The 21,269-nt window shown below is 41.0% G+C and overlaps 1 protein-coding gene across 1 annotated transcript in view; it reads left to right on the top strand.

The window, feature by feature from the left end:
- ttll12 (tubulin tyrosine ligase-like family, member 12) overlaps nucleotides 1-21,045 on the top strand; it is a 72,458-nt gene extending 51,413 nt beyond the window's left edge. The window contains exons 11-14 of the mRNA XM_049567082.1: nucleotides 2,524-2,605; nucleotides 8,127-8,195; nucleotides 8,504-8,642; nucleotides 20,592-21,045. Coding sequence (XP_049423039.1) covers nucleotides 2,524-2,605; nucleotides 8,127-8,195; nucleotides 8,504-8,642; nucleotides 20,592-20,743 — 442 coding nt within the window. The 3' untranslated portion in view covers nucleotides 20,744-21,045. The remainder of the gene's footprint in view (nucleotides 1-2,523; nucleotides 2,606-8,126; nucleotides 8,196-8,503; nucleotides 8,643-20,591) is intronic.
- Nucleotides 21,046-21,269: the final 224 nt, after the last annotated feature.

Genomic DNA, 21,269 nt, shown 5'->3' with positions numbered 1-21,269 from the left:
TATAGCCTACAATGCATTATTTTCATTTTCCGATTTTCGTGTGAATGAGAAAAAACAGAAGTCCACATGCTTTTCCCATTTTATTGTTTGTTATATCTATATTATCTGACCCTACTGCATCTCAAAAGATTGCCATTGGCTATGCTTATGGCCTAGATGGATGGATATTCTGCTTCTCCGTGCCCCCCGTTTCTCTCTCAACCCAACTGGTCTAAGCAGATGGCCGGCCACCTAGCGCAGGGTTCTGCTCGAAGTTTCTTCCCATTAAAGGGGAGTTTTTCCTTACCGCCGTCGCCAAGTGCTGCTCATGGGGGAATTTTTGGGTCTCTGTAAATTCAAGAGTATTATCTAGACCTGCTCTATGTGAAAAGTGCCCTGAGATGACTTTTGTTGTGATTTGGCGCTATATGAATAAAATTGAATTGAAAAGAAATAGATAGATAATCAATGAAGTAACGTCGCTGTGCCTCATGCGTAAATGCACATATAATTGGCCTATCTGGAGATTTGAATAATCAGTGAAGTTAGGCTACTGCTTCCCACTTTTTACTCTCCTGTACAGTGTTTCCCTGTAGAGCTACAGTGGAAGGATCATAACAAAAAGAGAGAATTGGGCACTATACAAACGACTGTAACATTGTTTCAAAGTGTTGTCAACTTTTATATATCCTGCATGAAACAACGCGATGAGAATGTACGGGGCACATTATCTAAGATGCGCTTTTTGTAGTCCATCTTCAGAACATTATAGTTTTACCACAGCAGACCCACGTCAATAACATCCGCTGTCACATAATTACATAGCCCAGTGTAAGTGCAGTTGGATTCTCTCAGCACCGCATTTGTCTTTTCCAAAGTCCTTATGAATTCTCCTTCACATCTTCTCTTGACCTCGTGACATTTTCCATCGAGGTCAAGGAAAAGTGGTTAGGAAAAGACGATAGGAGGCACTTTTCGACTGTAGCCCTTGTGTCTGGTTGTTTTGGCATACATTCTGTAGTGCCTCCCAGAGGGGAGAAGTTTGAACAGGTTGTGTCCAGGGTGTGATGGTCTGTAGTGATGTTTCCTGCCTGTTTTCTGACTCTGGAGTTCTATCAGTCCTAGACTGGTACCAGTGATTCTGCAGTCTTGACTGTCCATTGAAGTCTGTCATTGTCCTGTTTGGTGGCTTATCCAAACCAAAGGCTGCAGATGTGCAGAGAACAGACTGGATGGTTTCAGTGTAGAATTGGATCAGCAGCTCCTGAGGCAGATTGGACTTTCTGAGATGGCGCAGGCTGAGAGCCTGAGATGGCAGAGACATAGCAGCAGAATGTTAGGTGCACATAAAGTGAGACGTTTGCTTTCACTTGCAGCTGCTGCTGCTCCTCTCATCCATCGATCTGATCTGATCAGCTCTTAATGGCTTGACAGATCAATTATTCACCCTGCAAGTCACAAACTGCTGCTTAGGGAAAAAAATAACTTATGGAGATCTCTGTCTGCGCTGCGTTCATGGGACAAAGGGACACACACAGGCATTTTTTTAAAAAAAAAGAAAAAGTTTGCTGTTGTTGTTGCCCCTTCTTCAAATTTGCATAAAACACTTTTCCAGCCATTATTCATCACATATCTCAGAAACAGAAGGGGAAACATTTGGTCAGATGCTGTATAGATCTTCACTGCTGTAAGGGGTGTAAATGTGTGTGAAGCATCCATGTTTTCACAGACATGGATATAAACTTTTATTGCAAGTTGACAGCTTTGCGGAGGCTTACAACCGCGAGGCAGTAATTCTAGTATATATATGAAATGTTTTCAATGGCATCATACAAAAGCTGCCCTGTATTCCGCCATTGCGTTAGATGAATGAATGATTTATTTTGGATTGGATTAATCACAGTGTCAATCAGTGTTAATCACAACTCAAAGGTACAGTCAGAGTTCTGGGTCTGCGATTTGAGAAGAAGTATTGCAGTAACATATATTGAGATATATTATGATTTATTACCTTATTTCCACTGGAAATTAAGTCCCATTTTATTATTTTAGTGGGCCACCAAAAATTCAGTTTGTACTTGTAATATTAATAATTTATATAATTAAAAAAAATCTATACTTGATGTCCATGTATCGATACAATATTGCCACGCAAAAATATTAGGATATTATGTTGTACGGATGTACGGATTTGTACAATCATTACAAACTGAAATTTTGACTTGATGATGGCTCTAAAAGAAAAATCAGGGGATTGTTAAAGGTACAAGGATACATCTTCTGGGAGCCATGGACATCTGTACCAGAATTCATGGCAATCCATCCAAGGAGAAGCGAGGTATTTGAAGCTGCACCAAAATGGTGGACTGACCAACAAACTGACATGCCATCTTATGACCCATGCTGCAAACTCTAACTATAGGAATTTACACATAACTTGGCTTGTCCTCATTTTGTTTTATTGGTAGTGATAATAAAGTGTCTTCATACTGGGGGGCGAACTCTTTCTTGTGCCTGGACCTGATGTCTGTTTCTTCTATCCAGACCTTTCTCCTTGGACCATTATGATGATTACCAAAAGCACTTCACCGTCATGAACTATAACGAAGGAGTGGAGCTTAAGCAGGTACCTTTTTATTGTTGTTTTTGCTGTTACTAGCAGTATCTATTTTTGCAATCTATCTGTGGTCACAAGAACAAGGTCTGGTCAGCACATTCACACTCCAACCTCTTACATATCGAAGTTTGGTCGTGGACTTTCCACGGCAAGATATGACATGCAAGGTACCCTGGTTGTGTTGGTTGTTGATATTCTGGGACACCGCAAGTAAGTAACTAAATAAGTAAAGCTTTATTTGTATAGCACCTTTCAAGACCATGGTCACAAAGTGCTGTACAATAGAAATAAAATAGAAATAAAACATAGTACAATACAGTATTACAGTACACACGGCGAACAAGGACAAGATATGCCTGGAATGCACCAAATTAACAGTTCAAATATACTGTATACACATGTAACACAGGAAAGATTATGTAATCACACCATAGGCACCGCATCTAAAAAGGCAACAGAAAAAAGGTGGGTTTTAAGGCGTTTTTTTAAAACTCTCAACAGAGGTGGAGTTTTTTACTGTGGTGGGAAGTTTGTTCCATAATTTGGGGGCCACCACAGCGAAGGCATGGTCACCTTTGGTTTTCAAATTAGTCCTGAGGACAGTAAGAAACCCTGCATGGGATGATCTAAGGGGTCTCACAGGTGTGTGAGGACTAAGCAGATCACTAATATAGCTGGGAGCCAGGCCATGCAGAGCCTTGTAGGTAATTAAAAGTATTTTAAAATCAATTCTAAATTTAACGGGTAACCAGTACAGAGTGGCCAGGATGGGAGTTATGTGAAAGCGGCATGAAGACTTGGTGAGAACCCTCGCAGCAGCATTTTTTTTTTACCTGTAATCGGTGTCAACTTCAGCCTGTTACATGCATTGTCGGTTCTCAGAATACACTTGTGTTTTCACAAGAAATGTACAGGTTGCATACAGTCTCTTTAAAGATAAATGCACTACGTCAGTACAACAACGCAGATTGAAGTTTTTTTCCTTCAGCAACAAATGCACGTGGTTATGTTTAGCCTTAGACAACGGTTTCAAGCTTGTTTTAACTTACTGTCTAAATAATTACATTTACAAGGCGAACATGAAGTAAATTGTGAATAGTTATTTGCGCCATCACCCAGAGGCTAATATTAACAAGAGGGGCCGCAATCAGGGTGTAAACCGGCTGACCAACACACGCTGCAGCATTAACCAGATTAAGACACCTCTGCTCTGTGGTGAAGAAAATAACTCTCTGCTCAGTCTGTTTTACCTGCCCAGTGTCTTTGCTTTCACCAGTGGTGCAAGCAGAGAGAGAGAGGCTGATCGTAGCTCCTATGCTGGCATAACGTAAATAACACAGTGGCTGCAGGCTGAGCACTCAAAAATAATTCATCCATCCATTCATTCATTCATCAGTGCAGTTAACTTTTTAAAATAAAAAGGATGCGGACCATATATTATTTAATAGAACGTGAATTGCACACTTATTATGGATCACCAAAAATAGAGTATGCTATATTTTAAAAGAAAGAGAAAAATAAATCGTGTTGCAATCCAACATTTTGATGCATTGTGATGCAACAATAATCATTTTGTTATCGAATCATTAATCTGAATCATAATCGAATTGTGAGGTGTCTGGATATTCCCACTCCTACTTACAAAGCAGCTGTTTTGGATGGCTTCGGAGTGAGACCAGGTTGGTTGGGTCACTGTTGTCTTTTTTTATTGTTTGACCAAATTTCTCATGGAATTTAATGTTTCAGAAAGAATGACCCGTATCATAAACATCTTCAGAGGTAGCTTTATTGGAGCTTTGTAGTCAGAATTGTCAGTTGCCTCAAAGCATTGGCATCCCAAAATAATTGTCATAGGGGTGGCTAGATGGGTACTAACTGAATTTCAAGGATTCTATTGTGCTGTTTTTAACCCAAACCCTAACCCTAACCCTAAGTACATCAGCTAGTTGAAAACTGTGTCAGTATGAGAGTTAAAGAATCACATGCTGATATACTTAAAGTTTCTTATTTGACCATTAATGCTACTAATTATCTCATGCATATTATGTTATATATCTGTGTATACCTGTATTAGGCGATTTGTTGTTTATTGTTGCCGACGAACCCATTCATTGTGTGTGTGCTACCGCGGCGCAAGAGCGCACTGCTCTGCCGCCGAGCTGAGCAACGAGAGGGTGCCGCGCAACGCCCTGTAGAGTTTCAGAGGACCTGGAGAATGTTTTAGGATAGTAATAACATTATATAAGATCATCATATTGCAAAGATAGTATATATAAGATAATAACATAACATAATAACACAAGACAAAATTAAATTGCAAAACTTGATGATTTTACCTTTCTGTACATTTTGTATACAAATTCATTAAATAATTTTGCTTATAAATGTCTATTTGCATCACATTTATTACGGAAAACACATTATTTGATCAATTTGCATTGTGCCCCTAAAGTTCTTTGTGCGCTCCTTACTTTTTCAACTTAGAGCACATGTGCTCCTTGGGAAAAACGTTAGCGTCAAGTCCTGGTATGGCTCCTTACATGGGGTGTATTCATTGTTTATGTTCATTCAAACATGTTACTTGGCTAAGCAGAACGCTTCAACTCATTATAATTCAATAGCATTGCATGATTTACAACGAGGGGATAATAAGATAAATTTGTTACTTACAGGTTGAGATTGATCCATGTCTCTTCCACCGTTTCAGTCTAGCGCGTCTTGTTTGAACACCGCAAACAGTAGCTCAGTAGCTCTGCGATTGGTTTAAAAGTGTGGAGAAAATGTATGGAGCCATACGATTTGCTGAAAGCGAACACACCTGATTAACTGATGAATCTGTCAATCAGAATCATAAATTTGATTGACAGATTTATCAGCCAATGGTGATGTTCGTTGACCTGCAACTTCAGGGGAGTCTCAAAATTCACCAAACAGATTTCTCTCACAAATGTAGAGAGGTTCATAAATGAGAAGCAGTTTGTAAATGCACATTCAGCGATTAGCTGATCTTTGAATTGATATTACAAGCGTGCCTCAAAATAATATTTGTGAAGCAGAGCACATTTCCGAATTTATATTAGAAGTTTGCATAAAAATTATATTTGTGAACCAGAGCGTGTGCATTTGTGAAACAGATCATGTGCATTTCCGAATTTATATTACAAGTTTGCATAAACATTATATTTGTGAACCAGAGCGTGTGCATTTGCGAAACAGATCGTATGCATTAGTGAGTCTGAAATACAACTGTGAACCAGAGCATGTGCATTCGTGAAAAACCCTGCGTGAGTTCATTCATTATGAGACTGATCTGACCCCATAGGAATTCACCAATCCTTGACCTGGGCCATAAATACCTTCTTGACCTGCGCCATAAATACCTTTTTATTCATCCCCAAAGGGAAATTCAACTGTCCAGTAGCTCATAAAAAACAACAGCAACACTTCCCCTCATCAAAAATAATACAGTGGTATTAAAGTAGACATAAAATAAGTGCATACTGTAAATAGAAATTAAAATTAAAATTGCCCATTCCACAGTCGAAGTTGTGGCTAAGGTGATGTGTATGAGTGTATGTGTGACTGGATTTAGGAGGTGTTTAACAGTCTTATTGCCGTGGGGACGAAGGATCTTCTGAAATGCTCTGTTTTGCAACATAGTTAGATAAGCCGACTGCTGCAGCTGCTCCTCCTCGCTCCAGGAGGCGGTGGAGAGAGTGTCTGCTATTGTCCATTATAGCTTTCAGTTTGTTCAATGTGACCCTCTCCACCACAGTTCTTAGGGGGTCCAGTCTCCTGCCGAGCACTGAGCCAGCTTTTTAACCAGCTTGCCCAATCGCTTGCTGCTTTGTCCATCAAGCTGCCTCCCCAGCACACTGTAGCATAGAAGAGTGCATTGGCCACCACCATGTGAGAGAACATGGTCAATATCTCAACAAACACATGAAAGGACCTCATCTGATCAGGATCCTACTGGGCGTATGTGTTCCCTGCACATCCCACTGGTAGGAGGCCCAGGGGCAGACCCAGAACACGCCGGAGGGATTACATATCTCATCTGGTCTGGGAATGGCTCGGGGTCCCCCAGGAGGAGCTGGAAATCTTTGCTCAGCCTGCTGCCCCCTGTGGCCCAGCCTCAGATAACAGTTGAAAATGGATGGATGGATGGATGGATGGATGGATGGACCATTTTTTAAGTTGGCAAAAACAACACATTTCTACTGCATGCCAAACTGCATGGTTTTTGCCAAAAAATAGAATGGAACTAGCATAAAGTGGTTATGTCTGTAAAGAAGAGCCTTGTGGGTACTCATAGAACCCATTTTCATTCAGATACCTTGAGGTAAGAAGTGAAATGAAGGGATAGCTGTAAAAACAAAAAAGGCCATGCCAGTTTTTTTTCTTTGCCAAAATTTGGTGTAACTTTGAAGTGTTATTTAGCTCCCTCTTTGACAAGCTAGCAAGGCATGGTTGGCATCAGTGGACTCCATGGGTTGTCTGGTAGAATGAATTAATAATTTGTGTTTTGGTTATATATATCTTGAGAAAAGATTAAAGATTATTTCACACTAGTTTTCTCACAGTCAGTAACCGAAAAAGGTATGGGTTGAAGCCCAAGGCTTATTTTTGCCTATCCTATATCAACAACAGGATAACCCAGAATATCAATAATATTAAAGAAAGGAAATTAAAAAAAAAAACTCATTATGCTCTAAATAATGATTCTCTATTATTTTACATTTTAAGGCTTTTTTTTGAAACTCAACAGAGAGCAACACGAATTCAGCTCAGCAGAGTCCATTCCACAGTTTGATTCCCAAAACTGAAACACATCTGTATTTTACATCTGTTCTCACTTTACATGTTTCATAAATAAACAACCTTCTTAAATTACAATTTCCTTCTCTTAATTTAAACAGTGTTGCGGATATGGACAGGAAGGTTTTTTTTCACAACTTGAAAAAGTATTTAATGTTTTTAAATACACAATGTCTAGAAATTTTAAGATGTAGGATGCTATAAACAGTTGATTAGTCGATTCATGATAACCAGCTTTATGTATTACTATAAGAGCTCTTTCCTGAAGTTTAATTACAGGGTTTATATTTGTTTTATATGCATTTCCCCAAATTTCAGCTCAGTAAGACATATATGGCATTACAAGTGAACAGTACAATATATACAAACATTTCTTATTCAACACCTTGTCAGATAGTTTCCATTTAATATGTTCTATGTGTGGCTTCCAACATAGTTTATGATCAATAATTACTACCAAAAACTGCCATGCATTACCAAACTGATTTTATTATTCTCATTTTAATTTCTCTTTATTTTATTTGTGATTATTTTACTGTTTGCATCAAATTTACAAATGTTCACTTAAACAATGTTCCAAAAAAGGTACCTACGTACCACATGAATACTTAATGTAAGCTAACAAAGCATGGATGGGTTTTCACAAAGGTGCAGTTGACAACGGTTGTAAGTCTGGTAATAAGATGTTGAGTTACTGACTCTCTGTCTCTAGGTGCACTACGATGAGTTCATCCCCATGTTTGAGAGGCAGTACCCACTGTATCCATGGAAGGAGGTGGAAGTAAGTGTAAACTTTATCCCTTTTCAACAGCGGAAACTTCTCAAGAGCTTCTTAAATAAAGGTGCAAATACCTGCCTTTTAACTCACCTCATTACAAACACATCCTTTATTAAGTTCATATCGTCTTTTCTCTAGTTCCAAATAATTTTATTTGCTGCATTTTGCTTCTACATTACACTTATACTGGGTCACCAGCAAATTACAAGTTTCACCACCTCATGTCCACGTGGATGTCATGTGGCATCATTTTTGTTCAGTCTGTTTTAGTGCTTACAAGGATTTTCCTTTCCTTCCTTGTCCTCTCACAGGCAGAGGTGTTTAAAGCGCTTAGGGAGTTCTTCCAGGCAGCCTCGTCTCGACCGGCTCCGTATGGTATTTGTCCCTACCCGTCATCCCGGGCGATCTATGGTGTAGACCTCATGCTGAAGTGGAGTACGGGTCAAAATGGTGAATATTCATTCTATATTGAATTCATCAGCATGGTAAAAAAGCATCAACTAATGTTTCCCTTTGATCCTCTGGGGATTGGAGCCCAAATTGTTTCAGAGGCCATAACCAAACTTTCCATCTCTCAGATGTCGATACTGTTGAGTTTTTAACCATAGACTGTATGTAAAGATGGACAACACCTCCCCACTTACCCCTGCTATGCATTAGTGAAGCCAAAATATCCCAGACACGGCCGCTGCCATCTTGTACTGGTGATGTCATTCGGAGCGAAAGTCTGCGCAGTAGCAATCTCTGCGATGGAGGAGTTCCCGTCCAAACAACCTGTCTGACCACTTGCGAGCAGCGCCATTAAATGCAAGCACACTGATTGGCACACACAGCTGTCTATCCCCATTTTATAGCATTAAATAACTACTTAAAGGGAGTGCAGTCAGGTGTAATTGCACCCAAAAATGAAAATTCAGCCATTATCTACTCACCCATATGCCGAAGGCGGCTCAGGTGAAGTTTTAAGAGTCCTCGCATCCCTTGCGGAGATCCCAGGGGAGAGTGGGTAGCAGCACAACTCCACCTAATACAGGCTGACGATGCCCCAGAGTAAAACGTCCAAAAAAACACATAATTGAAACCACAAAATATCTCCATGCTGCTCGTCCGTAGTGATCCAAGTGTCCTGAAGCCCCGACATAAAAAGTTGTTTGGAAAAACGTCATTTGAACTCTGTTTTTAGCCTCATTGTAGCCTGTAGCTCTGACTGCCTCTCTCTACACTGTGTGTGCTTACGCGAGGCCGTGAGACATGGGCACCACCTTCATGTGTGTTCACGTGCTTTCACTGGTCTCGCGCGCACACGTGAGTACGGTGTATAGAGAGGCAGTTAGAGCTACAGGCTACAATGAGGCTAAAAAAAGAGTTCAAATGATGTTTTTCCAAACAACTTTTATTTCATAGAGTTTACGGTGTATTTCAGAAGAGAAGCAGCGGTACCTTGGAGAACGGTCCCTAACTGCAGGGAGATGCGAGAGGGCTCTCGGCTGCTTAACCTGGTCCGTCTCCTCTACGCTTTGACTTAGCCTATTTCCACCTTGCCAGCGGTACCGTGTAGAACGGTCCCTAACTGCGGGGAGAGGGCTTCCCTGGAGAATCTACCAAGCTCATGTTTTATTGGTGCCGTAGCATTGTTCTGACCTCTCATTGTTCTGACCTCTCATTAGTCCGACGTCCCGTTGTTCCGATATGTGATTATACTAGGCTATACTGTATTTGTGTACCATAGAGGATCAGCAACGCAACAAAAGTAGGCTACTGGTCGAGATACAAGTGTCATAGAGAGGAGAGAATGAAACACCATAACCTCCTGTTAGGTAATACAAGGCGTATTTCTGCCTTGATGGTGCGCCGCGTCCGGCTCTGGGTCAGCTGGGAAAGGCTTGAGGCGAAGAAAGCTCATGGCTTATGTGTTTGCCACTTTCTTTTTCATTTTAACCCACACCATGATCTTTTCCTAACCCTAACCAAGTGTTTTTTGTGCCTAAACCTAACCAGACCTTAACCACAGGGCATCATGATGATTTCAGAACAACGGGACGGAACAATGGGTTTAATATTGTCGAAACAATGGGATGTCGGACCAATGGGCTGTCAGAAAAATGGGCAGACCCCGTTTTATTTGTGAATAGAAGATTATTAGTTGTTAATTTATTTTAATTCTCTCGATTTAAGTAAAAAACTAAAAAAAAAATGACAAAAAATTAAAGTAAAAGATAAAAAATAGTTGAACTGGTCTGGATAGATTTTATATGCCTTTAAATCACGCCAATCTGATTTTTAATTTGGATTTGTCAATAATGTATCACCTAAATTTAGATTTCTTCATTTTCCAAAAGAGATCAGTCTAAAGCCAATTGACATTTATTGCTTCAGTTTCAACACAGGAACCGCTCTCAGCAAACTTTCATTGGCTTTCGGTTTCACAAAAGAAGTCTAAAGATTCTATCTATTGCAAAGTTTTCTGCCAGAGACTTTTTCCCTGGAGCAGAATAGCATTTTTCAGAGACACACAGGCATTTGCAGGCCTTGATAAGGAAGGCCCTGTTCACCACTAACCGACCCTTTTTACATTCTTTCTAGTCCAGTTCTTGATGACACGACTGACAGTTTTTCAACAAATACCAAACATAATTGGCTGTCCGACAATATCTGTCTATCAACCCCATGTGGGGAAGTTTGACTCACATGTCTTCTGCACATACACACGTATGGGTCAAACTTAAAACCCCTTAATAATCTTTTAAATAAAACAAAGCAATATAATGCATCAGTCAGTAATTGCATTATGATATAGGTAAACTATGTATATGTGTAAAATGAAAATACAAACACCCAAAAGCCACATTTTCATCTTTATCTTCTTTGTTTACATTCACTTCCAGATGTTACCTCTTACAGACCTGTGACTGTAGCTTGACCTCCTCCTTCACATTACACACAGACTGCAAGACGACACAGAGCAACTGTTAGTGTACCAAAAACACTTGTGTTATGCTTAACCAAGTACAACAATATATCAGTACTTAAGCTTGCCGTCCCCATAAAATCATTAAAAAAAAAGAGAGCTTTAAAATAATCGTGAGGTAAAATATAAATAATGATAACATAATGTAAGGTGAATATAAAACCTTCATCTAAGAGTCATACCGCAAATGCTGATATGATCCTCAGAGGCAAGAAATATATTTTGTAAGATTTAACACACTCTTAGGTGATAGTGTGGGCACATTTCTTAGTGGAGGTAAGCCTCTTTAAACCGTTGTGGCTTTTTGTTTTTGGTATTTTCTGTTGTTGTTCCCTCTTCTGGGGTTGGGGAGATAAATCTCCATAACAGCCCACTAAGAGTCTCCTGCTCCGGCTTAACTGGAGTCATTAAAGACCTCAACAGGTATGTATTTTTACATCTCCACTGACCAATGGATACTTGGTCAAGACCCCTGGGGATCATGTTCCATTATGACAGATGTAATGGTGTCGGAAGTCAAGGCTTACTGATGAATGGACAATTTAGACTAATTTTACTGGGCCCAAGGTCAAGTTAAATGTGTCATGGTACCATTTTAGGTAATAGTATACATGTCTCTCTCTGTTCACACTTATCACATAGCTTCTACATGTAGCCATGTTGATTCAAGCTCGTAATTAAACGTGCATTAAGAAAGAACTCCATGATCGGCCTCATCCTTGAAATCTCCAGATCAGATCATCACAGAAACACCTACTCTCAACAGGGCCCCGTACCTCTAAAGTAGAGTCTTACAGACCCCCATTAAAGTTTCGGGTGACTGACAACTGTGTGTGTGTGTGTGTGTGTTGTAGTGTAATTTTATCCGGCTTATATTTTATCCGGTCTAAATCAATCAGTTGTATAATCATGTTTGCGTGTAGACTGCTATTAAAAGTAGATACTTAGACTGTTATTAAAGGTAGATACTGCATTTAAGGGTAGTAGGTAGAAATAGATGTGAACTCTCAGTGACATCTCAGCTGTGAACTAGCAATGGGCCTCCTCAGAATTACTGTGAACGCATAGCAGATTTCCTCATATGGTGTTTTGGACTTTCAGCAGACTTCCTTATATGCTGTTCTGAACTTTCAGGGAACCGTTAGACATATACATACCATATATGGTGTTAAAATGTGATGTATTCTACTAAGAATAATAGCACGTGTGTAAGCTTGAGCATAACACTAAGCACTGGATGAAGAAGGGAGCACACTCACTTGATTTATTGCCTGCTGCACCAAAAGGGTTCATGTGACAGGGGAAGAAGACACACACACACATTCAAAGGATTGTATTACCCAGCACATGTGTAATGGATTATATTGTACGGAGCACACACGCACACACTCAAATGATTGTATTACCTAGTATAGGTGTGATAAATCACTTGCGAGCAGCTCCGGAGATACTGGTGGCAGACTATAGCTGGGCCGGAATAGAGAGAAGAAACCTGCTACCAATAGAAACGGGTTGAAAGGGGAAGGACAATAGAAATAGGCGGAGATCTCTTCGACCTCCACCAGCATATAAGCCAGGATAGTGAAAGCAATTTTTCAGTCATCCTCCGGAGCTTGACGCATGAGTTTGTCTGTGTTATTGCCTGTGAACACAATAAACTCGATTGCACCAGATCCTGCTAGTCTCCAGTGATTTCCTAAATACCTGCCAGCCGAACCTAAGACCCAGATCAGACAACAGAAGACATTTGGGAAGAAACAAGAAGGACAAGGTCGGGAGCCATTTGGCCCAACTTCAGGCACCGATTTTTGTCACTTCAGTGTGCGCGAAGGTATGTTTATACTCATGTCAGCTTAATGGAAAGTTTATATCTACACACTAAACCTGTATGTGGTCCAATGGCTGCACTCTCATCCTGGATGTACATGGTAAAGAATAAACAGATGTGCAGACAGTATGACCATGTTTTTGTAATGTATGGACAGTGTGTGAGTGCGAAAGGTAAGATGAGATAGAACAAACCATATGTGTGTGTGGATGAAATATATGGAAGATGTGTAAGTGCAAATGGTGAGATGTGAATTGCATCAGCTTCCACTAGTTTCCACAATCAGACCACAGTTCATCAGAGATTTCTTCTCCCAAGTCCTCCTCCCACAAGGTCCTGTTGGGGTCCGATGTTTGCGGACATATGAGTTGAATTCTGTTGTAAACCAATGAAATTAATCATAGATAGAGCTGGGAATCTAGGAAATCTAGAGCGGACAATGTAAGGAAATTGCTCAACTTCAGCAAACACTGAAATGAAGAGACTCGGAGAACCACAGAGTTTAATTTAAATAAACACAAAAAAGTTTGTGCTCTAGAGAAAGGATCAGCACTCAGTGAAAAACCTCCTCCTAACATTTCTTTGGGGTCATCAGGTGGGAACCTCTTTCACCAGTGTTTCGTCTAGTTGGTCCCACAACACCTCCAGGAGGCTAGACGGTGATCTCTGGCATCCCAGAGACAATCCCCTAATGCCAGGTCTCCCTGCTCCCCGCACCAACCCAGTAACCTCCTTTACCTTACTTAAACATGGCTGTCTCAACCCAAACAGCACTGCCACCTTCAACCAAACCCAGGCTCCGTACATGCGAGCTCCAGGTAGAAACAATGCTGATACTACCTTTCGTAGCACATTCACCATACTGTAATTCACACACTACATAGCATAACTCCAATATAAGCTAAAGTTAAAGGAGATAGACAACTTACAGGATCAGCAAACACTCACCTTGCAGCATGGTCTCAAACAAAAGGGATTCAAATAGGCCACTCCCACACTTAAATAACCTTCCTCTTCCTGGATTTCCTCCTGAGAGGAAGTGGATCTCTCCACCTGATCTCAAGGAGTTATGTACTCTGCTTAGTAGTTCCCCCTGCTGGCCCCCAACTGACATTATTTCTTCTCACCCAGATCCATTGGCTTGCTCTACCTGCTTCATCTGACATTTCCTTCACTGTCTTCCTCAAACTCTGTCCAAGTTCCCCCAGGAGCGAGACAGCTGATCTTGCTATGAATCCCCTACACCCCACTTCCACTGGACAAATCCTAGTTTTCCATCCTCGCTGCTCAGCTTCTGCTCCTAAGTCTGCATTCTAAGCTTTTTTCTTTCATAGGCTTCTTCCACTGAGTCTTCCCAAGGAACTGTCAGCTCAGTGAAATAAACTGTTAACTCACTGACCACAACACTATGTCAGGCCTCTGCTTGGTACAAACTATTTCCTGGGGAACAACAAGCTTTCCTCCTAAGTCTACTTGCATTTCCCAATCACAAGCACCTTCTAGGCGGCCACACCCTTGCCTCCTTACTAACTTATCACTTTCTCCCCCTCACGGACAAACTGAATTGCTAAATTCCTATCCTTAACACCTTCTGAATTCACCTGTCTTCGTTTCCCTTCGATTCCTGCAGCTAAACATCTCAACAACTGGTTATGTCGCCATGTATATTGGCCTTGTGACAAGCTAACTTTACAGCCTGACAAAATATGCCTTAAGGTTGCAGTACCTGAACACAATGGGCATGATGGGTCCCCATTTACCCACAGTTTTAGGTTCTGGGGGGTTGGTAACACATTGTATGTAGCCCCTACCAGGAATCTAATACGATTCTCCTCCATACTCCACAGGTCCCTCCAACTAAGCTTCCTCTTCTCTCCACTTTCCCAATTCAACCACTGTCCCTGTTTAGCCTCGGCCACTACCTTTGCACCCCTTAATATTTCCTCCTGCCTATCTGTTCCATGACCAGCTTTCTTTTATCTTTGAGACCTGCTTTATTCCATACCGGTTTGCCTGAGCCAAGCCCCAGGCCTCCCTGGCCAAACTGAACATTACCTACAATCTCTGCATGCATAAGAGCTGCCTCTGATTCCTGAACTGCCGACCTTGGGTTCCACTTCCTCCCCTTGGTTGGATATTGGGATTTCATAAATTGACAATGGTCACATTAACCTAGGATATAGCCCAAATTGCAAGCACCACAACTTCAACTTTCTTGGAAGTTCTGATTTATCTATTCTATCCAATCCTTCAGCCACATCTTTTCTAAATTTCACCACCTGGAGAAAAGTTACAGCCAACGGGATTATTTGCAAAATGCAGCTCAATAGAACAAGTTGTAGATCACAAACAGTATGACAGAACAGCCCCGCTTATCCAACTTTCAAATACCTTTATTCTGTTGAGTGTGGGCGTCTGTTCGTTTGTGTGCATGTGGGTGTGTGTATGTGTGTATGTGTGTGTGTGTGCAGACAGGTCTGAGATTATGACTTCATTGTCCCAATAGGTTTGATTTCTTGGGGAGCCTAAGTGTTTTTCTGTTCTGTTTGATTTCTGAGAATTGCACAAACCTCAATTTATCAAAACAACTCCTTTATCGGAGTTTCCCTAGCATTCTGAACGTCGCTTAACTCAAAAAACAACTTCTTATAAGGATTCTTTCCTATTGCAAAATCTAGCCTATCTGTTCCAACGGTCAGGTCACCCTGACCCCAAAATGTTCTACTCCATTTGATTTTCCAGAGCTAGACTATGCAAGAACCACTCAATTTACCAAACCACCTCTAAGGAGCCCTTTTTATTGCCAAATCTGACATTTGATCAACTGCTTCCAAGACCTTGTGCAACTGACATTATTTTCACCCTTGATATAGAGTGATACATTATCTGCCTCTACATAGTCCCTCTTCTTTATGATTTTATCATAAATTACTCACAGAGATAATGTATGGTAAATGAACGCCTATGTTTGTATGAATATGAGTAGGATATATGGCAATGTAATTATAACCAGTGTTCCTTACTAACATGAATATATGGTCTTGTATGAAACTCCTAAACTTATGATTATGCATAAGAACACATACGATATGGTGATATATGAACTTGGCATGAGTATATGATATTACATGAAATACTGAAACATATTTTAGCATCTGTCAACACTTCAACTGATGGAGGCGACAAACCTGGCGGCTGTTTAATCCAGGAAAAGTCCCCCATCGGCCCCTTCCCGTTAGGCGGCCTAACAGATGAATTTTCAACAGATGGATCAAGTCCATCAAATACATCAGATGAAATACAACTTACTTATTAGATTATAATGGAATCACAGAAATCATTTTGGATAATGTGCATAACTTGCTAAGTCCAAATCAGAGTACATTTTCCTCTTGTAAAATCAAAACACAGGAATGAATATAGAAAAATAAAAATAAAAAATGAATACAGAAAATAATGTCATAAAAATGGTGTCAGAGTAGTAAAGTATATTATTGTTTTTATGTGATATTTTAGATGTGGTTGTGGTGTATATATTCCTGGCCTCTCTTTCAAGAGAGAGTATATCACTCACAGTTCCTCCTCGTCCTTTGAATTGTCTATGTAATCAGGAATTAGAAATAAATTTGGTATTTCCTCCCCCCTCTGCGCCAGAAGAATTCTGCGCACCACTTGTTCAGGGGTCAGCATACTTAGCATTTGTGCTCCTTGTATGTCCGTCACAAAGTTCAGCTTCATGTCCATCTTGCTCTTACACCATTTCTTCAGGATAGGCACAATGCAACATGTCAATAAGGAAAACAGAATTGATACTATCAGTACAATTATCCCTATTTTAGCCAAAACGGCTCCCCATTTTCCAAAAATTTCCTCTAACCCATCCCACTTGATGCTTCCACCCTTACCAGCATTTTCAGTCATTTCAGATTTTAAGGCTCCGAGCTTACACATAGCAACAGAAAATGTTCCATCAGGCGACGTGTTATTCGATTAACCTTCTCCTAACTAAACGGCTTAGAGTCATAATAAAGCTTATCTGAGAATGTTGGTATGGGTTTCAACACAGTGTGAACTGGGAATTTTGTGGTTGCATCATATTTATCTTGAACACGGTTGTGCGTTGCTTCCTGGAGCTGCTGTGACTCCAGCAGATGTCCCGTGTGCCTTGTCTCCAGAGTCTGACTTGGGCCAGTTTTCTCTGGACTGCTCTTTCATCCTCTGCTCATCTTTCCTGTGTCTCTCCACTGCGTGGATCACATTGTCACAAAATTGTCTGTGTGGCATTGTTGTTAGTGCCACTACGTCCCTCAGTCTGCTCTGGACTGGGGTGGGGAGCGCGTCAGTGACTGAGTTTCTGAACAGAGTCGTTAACACCTGGCTCTGGCTGATGTCTTCCTCAGTCTCTTGCCTCCATCTTTTCAAATGATTGTTTATGTATGTTGCAGGATTATCAGTCTCTGTGAAGGGTTCACCCCGCAATGCCTTGGGGTCAACTCGTGTCGGGTATTCCCCCCTTAATGCTGCCCACAGTCTCCCACAATAGGCATCAAATTCAGTTCCATCAGCCATGGGACTCATCATCCACCCATACCCATTGTGCTTCAACATGTTCTCCATTGCCAAGGCTCCAAGAGTTTGAGCCCACAGCACCTTCACATCCCCCAACGCCAACAATTTGCCAATGGTAGCTTCCTCCTGATGTTTCTTTGATTGGTCTTTAGGCTTGTAATCTCTTATTCTGGTTTCCATATTCTCACAAACTACCATATCAAACGTGCCCCCCTTCGGCCAAGGGTATTCTAATCCCTTGGTTTTTCCCATTTCTCTAAAATTTTCTGGATGTCTTTCAAAATGTTGGGATTTTTGCTTCCCACCAGTGCTACAGGTGTTGGGTACATTGTTTCAGATTTTAGTTAAATTGTTTTCTAAATTTGTGTTCTTACGTGTTGTTGTGTACCGTTCCTATTAGCTCCCCTTTAAGTTTTTAGTTTCTGGAAAACAAAAAAAGAAAAACGCTCAAACTTTTCACTTTTGCTGTCGTTCTCGAAAGGAGGGGCTGGGAGGGGACTGTGTACTGCACCTGAACTATTTTTAGAAAGGCCTGTGTCTGTGTCCCCAGGCTCCTCCCCCTTAGTTTACTGGCCTATTACAGCTTCAGTCTGTTCTCAGCTGTCTATGTGACCACTTATCTCCCCACAAAACCAGCTCTCTATACAACTATTTCCTCAAACGCACTTTCTCCTTTCTTTCTTTCTCCTTCCCTCTTCCAGCCTCGGACAAACAACACACTTTCTTATGTCTTTCTCTCTTTCTCTCTTTTTCAGCCTCTACTCGGACACCACACTCACCAATCTGCACCTCTCAACACAACGCAATGTTCCCAACTTTACTTTTTTCTCTGACACACTTGCTTCTGTTCTCTCTTTAACACATACACATTCACACTCTGAACACAACTTTCCTATGCTTTCTTATACTACACAACTCACGCTCCTCTCTTATAACTAAGGGTTAACAATTTCCTTCTGCTTGGCACTCTTGGCAATCAGCCCAGAGTCTTACTCTCAGTGAGCACAGAGTTTTTATATTGCAGTTTGTACATTCATACATGGGCATTCATACATGAGCTCAACACAGCATACAAGCAGTTACACGCATTTCATATACATCTAAGTAGACAGTTTTCTACACTCTAGACCTGCATAAAAAGAACTCTTAAATGCCAAAACACACCAGCGGCGTCATATGACAGCGGCGTCATTGACGCGAGTCAAGTGCCACCCCCAACACACACAAAAAGCATCGCGCTGCGGGGCGTCAACCGGATTTCTGTTGTACACTCCAGTCCGCTAGGCTGGGAAGTTCAAAATAGCGCTTTTTCAAGGGCGGCGATGCTGGAAAAATAGGACATAGGACGAATTTCACTTTACTCTCTTAAGTTTAGCTTATCTCTTAGCAGCTGTTCTGTGCACAGAAGTCTGGCTCTCTTTTCTCCTCCTCCTGAGTATTTATGTGCGAGCTGTTGAAAGGAAGCAAATACATATCAGTATATAGGTCCTTGAATTTGCAAATACCTAACCTGGACCAAAGCATCATCTACAAGAGAAAGTGGGAAAGTGTGGTTTGAAGCCAGGGGAGCATAAATAGAGAATGCTTGCAAACCAAAGTGGCGCTTAAATTGAACCCAGATCTTGAGTGACACTGTCACAATAAGATTTTTAGACAAGACAGAGGCTGCAGGAGCAAATGAGGAATGAACAAGAGCAGTAAGAGACATCAGTTCAACAGAGTTAGACTCCATGCCAATCCAGTAAGTACCAGTAAGTGCCAAACAGTAGGTGGTATAAAGGTGTTATAGCTCAGCCAGTACTTAAAGATTCTAATGTTAGCAATGGCCGCGCTTTGGAAAGCAGAGCTAAAGGGGTAAACAAACATGGCAGCACACCGGTAAGGTAAGACAACATGTTTACATGTCGTTTTCTATATGTTCTCTGACATTTATCCTAACAATATGAGGTGGTCTTTGTGGAAAAAAAAAACTTGTTTAGTGGACTAACTTTGCACTTGAAGGTTGCCCGTTCACTTACGTTTTAACAGGTCTGACGCTACTATGCGCCCCGGCTGTATCAAGGCTAACGGCTAACATGCTAACTATTATTTTTATGTCATTAGTCACTTGAAACAAATTTAGGACGATAGGAGACAGGTTGAAATAAACCGAAATTTCCTTTAAAATCGCCAAGGAGGTCGCAAGTTAGTGGAACTTTGAAAAGAAATTTTTTACAGTGGCATGTGCATGGTCAGAAATGAGTATTGCATCATAACTACAGTCAGAGACTGATGACGGTAGTCTGTCAACCAGTGCGCCCCATTCTCTTCACAGATGACGTAGGGTCACACTGAACACATGTGACAGGCTTGAAAGAGTCAGGAGACACATGCTGCCTGTAACATCATCCAGCATGACTCGGTCAGTAACCGTCTGGGGAGACCACATGACAGACCTCCATGTCATAGCCCGGACTGCTGTTAGGTACTGGGATGAAATCCTGCTCACTTATGGGACATTATGTATCAGTGCATTTGACAGCACCAAGTACCACCACCTGTCCAGGAGCTCACTGATGCCCTGATCCGGGTCTGGGAGGAAACCCCCCAGGACACCATCTGCTGACTCATCAGGAGCATGTCCAGATGTTATTTGGGGTGCATACAGGCATGCGGGGTCATACACACTACTGATTCACATCATAAGTTGCTGTGATAAAGTTACACAAGTTTGTTCAGCCTGTGATTTCAATTTTTTACTTAAGCTTTTAGTGTGATTATGGATCCAGCCCTCAGTGGGTTGATGATTTTGGTTTGCAATGGACGTTGTTACGTTATTTTGTTCTCAACAAATTATACAATGTACATTAATAAAGATTTTCAACTAGAATAATTCGTTCATCAGGATCTGATGTGTGATGTAAGTGTATCCATTTTTTTTGGCAGTGTTAAATATAAATATACAGTACTTTCATCTGTGGATGCCTTTATTTATGATACTAACAACTTTTACAATCTTTTTTTTTAATCCAATTTGTGTGCATTCCTGGTTCAGGTGAGCGAGTCATGCAGCCTCAGATCCTGGAGATGAACTTCAGCCCAGACTGTGCCCGGGCTTGCCTCTACCATCCATCCTTCTACAACCACATGTTCCAGACTCTGTTCCTGGATCAGCCTGAGCAGTGCCCGGTCACACAAATCGTCTGATCGAGTCAGCGGCGCCAGGACTGTGTTTGCAGTTTGGTGTTCTCTACAGAGATACATTTACTTTATACCTACTTTTTGTCTGTACTTTTCTGTCATGATCTTTCTCTGTTGCTGGTCTACCATCTGCTTTCCAGTTTGATTTTAGGAGCTTTGCCTCTGGAGCTCAGGTGCTCAGAAATCTTTAAAGCCTTGTCTTTTTTTTCATTTCAATAAAGTTATTACAAGGTTGTCCTCAAAACTGCTGCTGTTACGAGCCCATTAATTAAAACCAAATATTAAGGGACAAATAAGCAATAAAAACTTTTTTGTATGAACTGGAATTGTATCATCATTGATTGTGAGACAGATCAACTTTGGTGCAATGAAACTTGAGTATGCAGTTACTACTCTCAGCCCACCTTCCTGTTCGTCATTTTTGTCCTTCCTGGTTGCTTTACATGTCAGTCATCTACTTCTGAGAATCGTCCAGGGCCTGTTTCAAAAAGCAGGTTTAACAAAAGCCCCATATCCACCAAGCAGTACGGTA

This window comes from Epinephelus fuscoguttatus, linkage group LG22, assembly GCF_011397635.1.
Source record: "Epinephelus fuscoguttatus linkage group LG22, E.fuscoguttatus.final_Chr_v1".
Classification (NCBI taxonomy): Eukaryota; Metazoa; Chordata; class Actinopteri; order Perciformes; family Serranidae; genus Epinephelus; species Epinephelus fuscoguttatus.
Note: the sequence above shows the minus strand (reverse complement) of the source record. Positions and strands in the feature narration are given on the sequence as shown.